The sequence below is a fragment of the Nerophis ophidion genome, linkage group LG11, assembly GCF_033978795.1.
Source record: "Nerophis ophidion isolate RoL-2023_Sa linkage group LG11, RoL_Noph_v1.0, whole genome shotgun sequence".
Lineage (NCBI taxonomy): Eukaryota > Metazoa > Chordata > Actinopteri > Syngnathiformes > Syngnathidae > Nerophis > Nerophis ophidion.
This window is the reverse complement of record NC_084621.1, coordinates 39,404,478-39,417,043: the sequence shown is the minus strand read 5'-3', so window position 1 is coordinate 39,417,043 and position 12,566 is coordinate 39,404,478. Positions and strand designations below refer to the sequence as shown.

The window sequence follows — 12,566 nt, the reverse complement described above, 5'->3', positions numbered from 1 at the left end:
ACGCCCAGGGCGCCGCTGAAGCTAGACTCACCAGTGCTCTTATTATTTAGTCTAAGGAAGTGTGTTGTAACAAAGCTGATAAAAGCGTTGAATGAAAAGAATTGCTTTCAAAAATGATATATTAAAATGTTTCAACCGGCAAATGTGCTTGCTACCAACTTCAGCAAATTATTTTTTATCATAACCTGAGGGGGTTGAGTGACAGGAAACCACATTTAAAAGTGTTTTGTGTCAGACATCGGGCTTGAAAAGAAACAACTCTGAACTTCTCTCCATAAAAATATGTGCCAGTTTGAGAAAAAAAAAAAAAAAAAAATTTTCCTGTGGCAATAATCCACAGAAATCTCACGGGTGATTTAACAAAAAATAAATGGAAGTTTATTCCTTACATGTCTGTATCTCATGTTCATTTTATTTAATTTTTTTATACAGTTTAGATTATGTATGATGCATGGTGCCAACCTCATGAAACTTCAGCTCAGAAAGCATCTTCAATTTTCTTCTGTATTCATTTTTCTGATAATACAACAGAAAATAGACCAATGATGACGATGATACAAAATATGAATATTGTTGCGAAATATAGGAAAAGGTCTGACAGTTCAGTACAATTTGATTAATTCACTGTCAAAAGGACATGCACATGGACACATTTAATCGGATTAAAAGGCTTGCCCTAACCGGAATAAAAATGCTTTTTGTAAACACGACATACGCAATATTCTGACCCGATCACACAGGTTCTGATCTAAATTCCATTCCGATAGAGACGGGTGGTTTATGCCAATAGTCATTCGGATTGTAGCGCATGAAAACACATCTTCCGAAGTTCGCCTTACTGCGCATGTCTTTGATGTCAGATGGAGGAGGACTAAATTGAATAGTCTCCAAATAAAGTAATTGTCTTGCTGCTGTGTTCCCCCTCAACATATACAGAAATAAAGTTACATACTGTTGAGTTTGTTGCTTTAAAATGAGAAAAACAAAAACAAAAGTATGGTCTGGAGTGTCATGTGTCAATGTAACAATAAAAGAAGGTATTCAGTAGTCATCTTAACAAGCTGTTTTATTCCCGACATTACAGCTACTCCAAGTGCTAACTGCTAGCGACAGACATATACACAAAATGTCGTAACAGGAAGATGTGCCGCAAACCGCACATAATCACGTTATAAAAGGCACAGAACAGTTCCATTTCAAAAAGAGAAGTAAAACAAAAATAGTGAACAGAAAGAAAAAAATGACAAATAAATACAGTGACAACATTGGACAATCAGAAATGCACAAAGCCATGTTTGTTTACAGTGGAAGTGTAATTCTTTTACAGCACCTGCAGTGAGCAGCTCATCCAAAAGATGGCGCCGTAGCACAAATAATAACACACCTTTCTGTTTGTTAAGTTCTTCGCATGTCAAAGCAAAGTATTTCAATTTAAGGTTTGCTGCTAGCGGGTGTATAAAATAGTCGGTTGTGTCATGAATACAAAGGATTATGGGTATTTGTTGTGTTGCGTTTATGTTGTGTTACTGTGAGGATGTTCTACCGAAATGTGTTTGTCGTTCTTAATTGGTGTGGCTTCACAGCATGGCGCATATTAGTGTTAAAATTGTTTATATCACAACCATTAGTGTACTCTGTGTCACCCAGTATGCCTTGCAGTCGTGTGCGTGTTGCCGCGGAAGCCACACACAACATGATACTGGACTGACAAGCAGATCGTACATGTTGTAGTAGGCGACAAAGCCAATGGCTTCACAACACGCCCTAAAACTTATTATCTGGGTGACTACCGGCAGTCATTCAGGAGAATAATATTGCTCTTATTGTCTTCTTCGCTTTATGACACGGGTCCCAAATGGCACTTTGAATGGCAAAGGATACCGATCACAGAACCATGCATATCAAATATTTCCAGATGGTTCAACCGCCACCCGCCCGTATCTAATTAAAATCTATTTTTTCGTCATGTCAACCGCCCGACCCGCGGTTTATCCGCGGACTCCGCGGATGAGACCGCAAACTGCGCATCTCTAGTGCCCAACCTTAGGATAATTTTTAAATAAGAGCGGTATCTCAGCTAATCTTTTTCTTTAAGTTGCGACCAAAAATTTGAGTTCCGAGCCATCTTTAGATAACATTTTATTGCTAGTTGGCGGAACAGTTGCCACAGTGAGCCCTGTAATTTCCGCCCAACATTCAGAATCTCACTCACTACCAGTCGCTAATGGTCAGACAAACAAAAAAGGGTTTTCCAAGTATGGTTCCGAAAAAAGTGAGTGTGAAGGAGATTGCTGACAAGAAGAAGCAGATTGAATTGAAGAAATAATCAAAAACATGACCGAGGTGTGTGTCTCGCCGACTTGGCGAAGCAGTATGAGCATAGCACTACTATAATCTGCACCACACTGAAGCAGGAGGAGTCAATAAAAGCTATCACCGGCCAAGGGTGTTAATATAATTTTTTAAATGAAGGACATTTACCCTTGAAAGCTGCTAATGGTGTCTTTGACAGAGAAGTCGGTCACAGTAGATATTGTATAGAAGTCTGCTCTCCAAGGTAAATATTATTTTCCTTTCACTTACTAAACTACTGTTGTTGTTGTTGCTAGTATTGTATTGTTTTGATATAATATTTGTTCTTTAGAAATGTGTTTTTCTTATTGAAAAGCATGGTACATGTTAAAATTGTGCTGTTTATTGGGAGCTTGGATACAATTAATGTTAAACAATTCCTTCACAAGTATTTTGGGTAACGAGCTCTGTCATGGAACAAATTAAACTTGCATGTCAAGGTACCACTTTAAATCGAAACAATCAGATGCTAAAATAAATGCTCTACTCCCTCTGCTTTATGTGCCTGTCAGGTATTTTCGTAGTTTTATTTTACAGGAGTTATTTGCTATTTATACTCGTATGAGTTAAGAACATTTTTCAATGCGGTGAAAGTTTTGTCATGATTTCATATTTTCTATTTATCTTTTTTCACGAAAAAAACAAACAAATCACTTACAGGAAGTCCTTGATTCCCCTCGGGTCCTGCTGACCCATTTGGTCCTGGAGCTCCAGGTGCACCCGGGGTTCCCTGAAAGAGGTAACAAGGAGATGAAAAGCATGAGATGGTTAGCTAATTAATCCCATTTATATGTAGAGTGGGAGTGATGATAAAAAGGCATAAACTTACAAGTGGCCCCGGTGGTCCCTGTCGGCCCTGAGGTCCGTTATTACCTGGCAGACCCTGTGACAGATGCACAGACAGCACTCTCATAATTGAGTAGACTTTCACAACTCCTGTGATGATTTGCTTTACATTTTCATTGGCAACGATGAGAGCAACTTAGTTGTTTTCTTACACAAACACCAATTATTAAAACAAGCTGCTTTTGAAAACCAAACTCACCAGCTTGCACTGATTGACAAAACATCCACCAACAATAGGGATGGGTGATACGGCCTAACATCTACAGTATATCGTGATATACAGTGCCGTGCAAAAGTATTCGTCCCCTTGGGCTTACCTATTTTGTTACATGACAACCTTTCATTTAAATGTTTGAATCTGTATTTTACAGTATATGACGGATCTGCATAAAATAACCTAAGTTGGTGGAGTGAAATTTGAAAAAAATAAAGAATATTTAATAATAAAATTGGCATGTACATATGTAGCCACTTAAAATGTTCTGGTGCAATCTATTACCTCCAGAAGTCACATAATTAGTTCGGGTTGGGTGATAAATAAATATCAACGTCTCTGATTATCCCCCTGAGCACCATCAAATCCATAATATTCAATTGGAAAGAATCTGGAAGCACCTCAGACCTACCAAGACAGGGCCGCCCACCAAAACTCTCAGACAGAGCAAGGAGGGCATTGATCAGGGAGGCAACAGAGAGTCCAAAAGTAACCCTGGAGAAGCTGCAGAGTTCCTCAGAAAAGACTGGAGTGTCGGTGCAAAGGACTAAAATAATCTGTATATTCCATAGAGCTGGGCTTTATGGAAAAAGCCAAAGGGGGTGCATACTTTTGCAAGGCGCTGCATATTGCAGCCTCCTGCAATAACAATATACATATCACACTATATTATTTGGTATATAAATGATGATTGAATAATTTTAAATCAATTTACAAATGCTTCTAATTTGGCTGCTGACGTAAGCAGTCATTTCTGGGTGTATTGTATTCCTCAAAACTATAATTAATCTTCGTGTGAATTTACTGTTAATGTCCAGTTAATGTCTGTTGTAACATGTTTCAATCTCGACTTCTGTTAAAGTGTTATAAGAATTTATTCTTATGTTGTTTCGATACTTTACTTTAGTTTTGAGAGATACTGCAAACTTTAGTTTTGATCAAATACCAAGTAATTACAGGGACAGTATTGGTCAAACCAATGCTGATACGTCACATTTTTAATATGAATGATTACATTTTGGATCACAATTATAATCAGACAAAAACATAAAATGGCAATGTAACAATACCAATGAAATATAAAAATTATTCACTAATTTTGGCTCTGATTTAAATGATTTATTCATGAATTTTTTGCCTTTGGAGCCTTTGGTATTTATTTCCTGTTTGTAAACAATAATAAAAACAACAAAATATTTTTTGTTAATAAAAAATATCGATCTAACCACTGTAGTATTACTTGCTATCGTTACTGTTGATATTTCTGTCGATTCACCCACCTTTGTTTACATTCGAGAGCTCTAGTTTAGCGGATAGTATAACCTTCACTGAGTAGTGTAGCATGATTAGCTATTGCTTGTTTTCCAGTTATAATGATAATTGTAATTGTAGGAAACATAGTTTATTTTCCACCATGGAGTCAAGGATTACTGATTTAGAAGTGTTTTTGCACTGTGAAGGGATGTTAGCCACTAGCTACTAACAAGAATGTGAGATAAATAAATAGATAGATAGATAGATAGATAGATAGATAGATAGATAGATAGATAGATAGATAGATAGATAGATAGATAGATAGATAGATAGATAGATAGATGGATGGATAGGTAGATAAATAGATAGATAGATAGATGGATAGATAGATAGATAGATGGATAGATGGATGGATTGCACTTTATTGATTCCTTCAGGAGAGTTCTTTCAGGAAAATTACAATTCCAGCAGCAGTGTACAGAAATGAGATCGAATTTAAAAAGTAAAAAGTAAATAATGGGGGTTAAAATGGAAACAAAATATAAAAAATATCACAATAAGAATAAAAATAAAAATATTGTGTTGATCGGCTCACGCATGCATGCATAAAGACTACTTTTCTTCCTTCTAAGCAATGTTTTTTTTTTTTTTTTTAGTAGTAAAAAATAACAGGAATATAAAAATGAACAAGGGGTAGATTTAAAAATTCAAGGAGTTTTACTGCCACATTTTAAATCCCTTTTACTCTTTCATTGCAATGAGTGACTCCCACTGGTAATTTAATCTTTAAAAGAAGATTTTTTTCTAAAGGAGACACTTAACTTAAACCTATATTTAAAGCCCAACAAAAAGTAGACATTTAAATTGTCAGTATTGTGAATTGATGTGTTTAATGCAAATAAAGTAGTAAAAAAGATTGATTTCTTTGCCAATTAAGGCAGCTGAACACATTGTTCGGGTTTCTGTGTAGAGCTGACGTTATCAAAACAAATACTGTATTCTTAAATAACATTTGTTTTGTTGTTTGTGTGTAATATTTTGTATGACATTGCTGTTGAAATAAAAAAAAAAGATTACAAATATAGAAAATCATGATAACATGAATTGATTAACGTGGACCCCGACTTAAACATCTTTAAAAACTTATTCGGGTGTTATTTGGTCAATTGTACGGAAAATGTACTGAACTGTGCAATCTACTAATAAATGTCTCAATCAATCAATCAATCAATCAATCAAACTCAACTGTGACGGCATGCACGAACATGACTGCAAAACAAGTTGACAGGAGATGGCGTATCTTTGCACATGCAGGGCTCGATAATAGTAGTGACAGGCACGTTAATTCCCTTGGTGCTGTCATATTTGAAAGAATGAGCGATAATGTTCGATCAACATGCATTACCATGATATAAAGATGGTATTGAAAGCTCTATCGTTGGCCAAATGTATATCATTTATATCGTGTATCGTCTATCGTCTATCGTCGATTGCTCAGCCCTAAATGACCTCCAATCACATTTGGAATGTGTTGTGCAGTTCTACCCCCTATTTTTGGGGGTAATTATCAATGCAATTTTAGCACTGCGGCAGTTTTGAAACACAACTGTACAAATCTCCCAAACTTTGCAAACAGAGGTTATTGTTTTTGCTTTGCTTCATCGCCCGATACCCTTTCAACAAGGACTGTCTTCTTACGTGGCTCTCATTTCACCATGTGTGAAGTGAAGCCAATAACAAGCAATACAACCGCTAAAATATTGAACACAGCTGAAGATACAAGCCCCCAGATATTACAATGAATTAGCCCCTAAGTTGTGCTTATGTGTTTTTGGCTTGCTCACACTGGTAAATCCTATTTGGTGAGACAAAGAACATTCCCTGCGGTGTTGAATTTTAGGAGGCAGCTACAATTTCAACGGACTCATCGGCCTTCCAAGGGAAAACACCGGCTCCAAGAGTGCGACACAACGGTCCGATCTGTATTATTTACGGCGAAACAAATGAATGCAAAGTGAGAGGCATTCAAAACCACCTTGACACAACACGCATCTCAATATTGCACATACATACGATTGCAGTAGCGCACGTATGGAACTAAAATAACTGAATTCCCGGGACACAGAGGTTACCGGCACTACAAGTATAAGCAGCCAAGCTTGGGGTGTGATTGAAAAGCCTGACGCAGCAACCTGCTGTTACGCGCTAAAGACTGAGTCCAGCCAAGCAAAGCTCCATTAGTAAGGCATCTGTTATATCACAAGAGGGCCAAGCATAGCATCTTGTGTAAGTAGAGTATTTCTGTGAAATTAGCCACCAATAGTGGAAAGTCTTCTCTGTGAATGTCGATGCTGTTGTTCATCGTCCTTGCAAAGCACTTTGACTTTCAATGTGTGATTGATTTATTTCAAGAGTTTGTAGTTCGTCCAAGTTCAATCCTTAGTAGAACGTGTAGAAGCCACTTTAATGGTGTTGTATTATTAGTATGGGTGCTCTTCATTTCTTCCATGACACTATGTTGTGTTAAGCATCTATCTTAGGGGCAAACTCGTGTTGTCCTGTATTTGACAACTATTTGAAAGATACAGCACAAAGGTATTTGCTTTCCTTCTAATGGATTGAGTTAAAAATGCTGCAGTGTTTCCTGTTTTCTCAGCTGGTTCGAAGTGCTTTATGATTTACGGATTTTGGTCACGCATCGAATCCTACATAAAGTCAGCAAGCAAACTGACTGTTGGAAAATAGTTTATTTGGATTTTATTATCAAATGTTGTGAAGGGTACCAGAATAATCTTTAGTCCATATTGTCCCTCCTATTGGCTACAGACGCTAATGGTACGATACCGAAAGGAGAGTTGCTAAACCTTCTTTAGGCTGTTTAGATAAAGAGGCTCAAGAGTTTGGAAATGCATGTGTTTTCAAAGTGACTGTTTATTTGTATTTAGGCTTTTTTTAAATGAAAAGTAATTGCAATGAGTTTTTGGACTCTAAGTAACAGGGACGTTATTATCACCTGTATTCACAGAATAAAAAATATGTCATGTGGACATGTTGGAAAGATTAGTGCTGCGTTAGCTGCAAAAAGTGGACTGACATAATATTGAACCCTATGGGTTAGGAATGGGATGGCACTTCAAGTTCATATGTTAGTCAAGGTAGGTGGCCAAATACTTTTGGCAATATAGTGTAAGTATGAATAATTTCTCTTTTAATATCCTTTTGCGGTTAAGCACTTGCCACTAATTGTCCACATAATTTATAGTCACACAGTCAACAACATGATCGTGCATTATATTGCTGTGAAATAAAGATTGAGAGATCCACACTCCAACAACAGGGGATGTCTTACCCTCGATCCTGGGGGGCCATCTCTACCAGGGGAGCCTTGGTTTCCAGGAACACCCTGAGCATAACACAAACAAGAAGGTTTAAATCACCACAGCAATACTCGCTCTTGTCAATACAGAATATAATACAATAGGTCTGAATATTGAAACCTGTGTGACATACAATATTATTTTGTCATACAAAGAACAAGGTTTTAACTGATCACTATTTAGACGTCACAAATAAAACTTTATTAAGTAAAGGGTCAAAGGAGATAAAATAACCACTACAATCTTTAAAAGGATTTAATAATGTTGGCTGTAAATGTCTGCATGTTACTGCAAAATAAGGGAGCTGAATGTGTAAAATGCAAAGTGAGGAACTAATCCTCTAAAAGACCTTCAATTTTTGAGTTGAAAGATGTGTTAGCCTTCAGAAAAGGTTTACAACTCATGTTAGAACGTAACGCTGGGTAAGAAAAATAGGCTTACAGCTACACTTGAACACATAATTAACCATCAAAGGTTATTGATGTTACAAAACCTTTAACACAGAAGCAAAAACATAGTTTGTTCCTTTGCACCCACAACAAGAATTGGTTGTGTTCTGGGCTCTCAGGTGCATCCACACCAAACTCATGAAAGCAAGCCTCAGTGGAGCTTGCTCTGTGCACTGGTGCAGAGAAACTAAACTGTTGCCACAAATTTGGAGGCTTGGATCGCTCAATATGTCTTGTCCAGTCTCTCATTAACTAACTGATAAATAATTGTGTCTTGTTTTCACACTGTGACACTGTACATAAATATAATTACGATCGCACATCTGCCCTTACCCTGACCGACAACTGCAAAATATCATCATGGATTTAGTGTTGCGATGATAAATTGCTGCACTTGTGAGTAGCGGAGAACTTGTAAAGGTTTGACAATTTGTATTGTGTGTCAAACAGGACACATACATACATCTTATGATAAATGATATGTAATTGATTATAATTTGGCTGCAATCCCAAGACGTTGGTAGCTGTGTGTGATGCTTCTCAATATGTTGGTAGTAGGATAGGAACATTTGGCAGCACATCAATAACATTTAAGGAAAAATAAATGAACAAAAATCTGCGGTAGATAATGCCCAATTTAGTTTAGTATGGTTGCTCTCTCTATCAATATAATTATATATATATATATATCATGGGGTGTGGGAAAAAATCAATTCGAATACGAATCGTATCGTTTATGTTGTGCGATTCAGAATCGATTCTCAATTTAAAAAAAAAAAAGAATATATATTTTTTAATTTTTTTTTTTTTTTTTTTTAATCAATCCAACAAACCACTACACAGCAATACCATAACAATGCAATCCAATTCCAAAACCAAAACTGAGCCAGCAACACTCAGAACTGCAATAAACAGAGCAATTGAGAGAAGACAAACACGACACAGAACAAACCAAAAGTAATGAAACAAAAATTAATATTATCAACAACAGTATCAATATTAATTATAATTTCAGTATAGCAGTGATTTAAAATGCCTCACTGACATTATCCATACACTTTTATAAAAATAATAAAAAAGAACAATAGTGTCTCAGTGGCTTACACTTGCATTGCATCTCATAAGCTTGACAACACACTGTGTCCAATGTTTTTACAAAGATAAAATAAGTCATATTTTTGGTTCGTTTAATAGTTAAAACAAATTTACATTATTGCAATCAGTTGATAAAACATTGGCCTTTACAATTATAAAAGCTTTTTTTTTTTTTAAATCTACTACTCTGTTAGCATGTCAGCAGACTGGGGTAGATCCTGCTGAAATCCTATGTAGTGAATGAATACAGAATCGTTTTGAATCGGAAAAATATCGTTTTTGAATTGAGAATCGAATCGAATCGAAAAAAATCTATATATTACCCCAAGAATTGATATTGAATCGAATCGTGGGACACCCAAAGATTCACAGCCCTTATATATATATATATATATATATATATATATACATATATATATATATATATATATATATATATATATATATATAATGTAAATATACATAATGTATATATACATAATGTAGTAACAAACACGTTCATAACAATATGAAATACGTACAAAATATAACGTATTTTAGTCATTTTAAGCCTTGCCGGAACTTAATTCCTGGGCGCATTTTTTTTAGTGCCCATAGCAAAATAGTTTGTACTTCCGGCAATAACCGCGTGCGTGTTCTAATCATGGCTGACTTCGTAATAAACAAAGATGAGTATTTTTGAGGATTCAACAACCTTATATTTTTTAACCTGAATTTACGGAAGATGAACTACTGGTCATAGAAGCTGAGCAAACTTCAGCACAGGGTAAAATATTGGAGCAGACAAAAGCCGAGAGTCAGGACTGGAGTGGCTTGAGGCTGTAGATGTGGAGCTTGGAGCCAAGCTATGTCGACAGAAATTAAGTGCATATTCACAATCAACTGGAAAAAAACGTCCCCCGACCAGCCTGACCAAGACAACTGTTCATCGAGTGATTCACTATAATATCGATCACGATACATACACACCATGCTTGCTACAACTACGTACAAAACCTGCAACCATAAAAACTTAGTGACCCTGTAAGACCCTGCATATAGATGCTAAAAAAAGGACAAAAATCTCGCAATGAATAATTTGTTTGTACACGCTAGCTGTCTACAAACAAAACATGCAATGTGGGCTATAACTTTACAGATGCTGTAATATTACTGTTCATATTTTTTTCTTTGTACAGTTTGGTGTCCTATCGTATTGTATTGTACATTATAAACTCAAACGCCATATCCTGCGGCTAACCCCGAAGATAGCTTACAGCTACTACTGTGGCATATAGTCGCAGGGTGATGTGTTACTATGTTAGATAAACAGTACCTTAGTGTTTGCTCTTACAATCACAATGGCGCTACTCCGTGGTTATTATGCAGGTTACTAAAGTATTTTTGGCGGTTTTTGGGGCAATTTTAAAGTGACTTAAAGGCAGAATGAATTTCTCTCATTAGCTGCATTGTTAGACACGTCCAACAATGGATTGTTACAAATTAGAATGCAAAAAAAACCAACAAAACATGTTGTCTATCATAAGGATTGTGAACGATATGCAAAATTCCCCAAAAAGTGCAGTTCCTCTTTAAGTTGCAAGCAAGTTGCAAGGTACAGATATCCCTGCCAATAGTTGGTGTAGCAAATCTCACAGTGAAGCATGTAAGATCCAGGCATAACACCTGTTCTTACTCGCTAGCATTAGCTTATAGCAAGAGATCAACATAACTTTGTTTTCTAAACATTGAAACAAAGGAAGTGAGTGTGAAGGACATTGCTGGTAAAAAGAAGTGGAAGATAATAATTAAATTAAAGAAAGAAATCGACAAAAACATGACTGAATGTGTCGCCAACTTGGCAATGTAATTTGGGCGTATCACTGCTAGTATGCACCATACTGTAGCAGAATGAGTCTATCCATCCATCCATTTCTACCGCTTGTCTCTTTCGGGGGTGCTGGAGCCTATCTCAGCTGCACATGGGCGGAAGGCAGGGTACACCCTGGAAAAGTCACCACCTCATCACAGGGCCAACACAGATAGACAGACAACATACACACTCACATTCACACACTAGAGCCAATTTAGTGTTGCCAATCAACCTATCCCCAGGTGCATGTCTTTGGAGGTGGGAGGAAGCCGGAGTAGCCGGAGGATCCCATGCAGTCACAGGGAGAACATGCAAACTCCCACACAGAAAGATCCCGAGCCCGGGATCGAACTCAGGACTATTCAGGACCTTCGTATTGTGAGGCACATGCATTAACCACGGTTCCACCGTGCCTCCCAGAATGGGTCTAACACCAGCCAAAAACACTATTTTATTATCTAAATGGCAGACATTTATCCCTGCAAATACGGAAAGGCTGCTGATGGTGTATTTGACCGAGAAGTAGCAAGAAGTAGATGCCATAGAAGTCTGCTCTTCAAGGTAGATGCTGTACATTATTATTACCTTACTTCATAACATGTCTGTAATTGTTAGTAGTACATTCTATTGTAATTTTTTATACAAAATATTGGTTTTCTTTATAAAAGGCATTGTAAATCACATCCACATTAAATATATCATGTTATCTTTTAAGAAATTCATTGTTTATGGATTTTTAAGATTGAAGGTTGAAACACCACACGGCTTTATGAATCATGTGAGAAAGGAGATGGAGAACTCACACACGCACACACAAACATATGTGCAGTATTTTCATGCCTCATACAAACAAATGATAAAACAACACATAGATATAAAAAATCGAAGTAAGCAACAACAATGAGCGATGCCCAGACACACAATTTTCTGTTCATTGCAGCTGCCTATTTGTTTCCGGTCCAATTGAGAGATATTGACACAGAGGTGAGGAGAGGCTGATGGCTGGCAGTATTTACAGCATCCACACATGGGGGATAGATTTTGACAAAAGTAGGAGGGGAAAAAAGGAGAGATGTAATTGATGTACAGTATTACACATCTCCTATATTGCAAGTTGCAACACAGCC

The 12,566-nt window shown here is 36.8% G+C and overlaps 1 protein-coding gene across 3 annotated transcripts in view; it reads right to left on the bottom strand.

Annotated features, from left to right (window-relative positions):
• Window positions 1-12,566, bottom strand: part of col14a1a (collagen, type XIV, alpha 1a) — a 386,358-nt gene that overhangs the window by 36,495 nt on the left and 337,297 nt on the right. For all 3 annotated transcript variants that reach the window (XM_061915882.1, XM_061915884.1, XM_061915881.1), the window contains exons 39-41: window positions 8,016-8,069; window positions 3,182-3,235; window positions 3,011-3,082 (exon numbers count right to left, since the gene is read on the bottom strand). In XM_061915882.1, coding sequence (XP_061771866.1) covers window positions 3,011-3,082; window positions 3,182-3,235; window positions 8,016-8,069 — 180 coding nt within the window. The remainder of the gene's footprint in view (window positions 1-3,010; window positions 3,083-3,181; window positions 3,236-8,015; window positions 8,070-12,566) is intronic.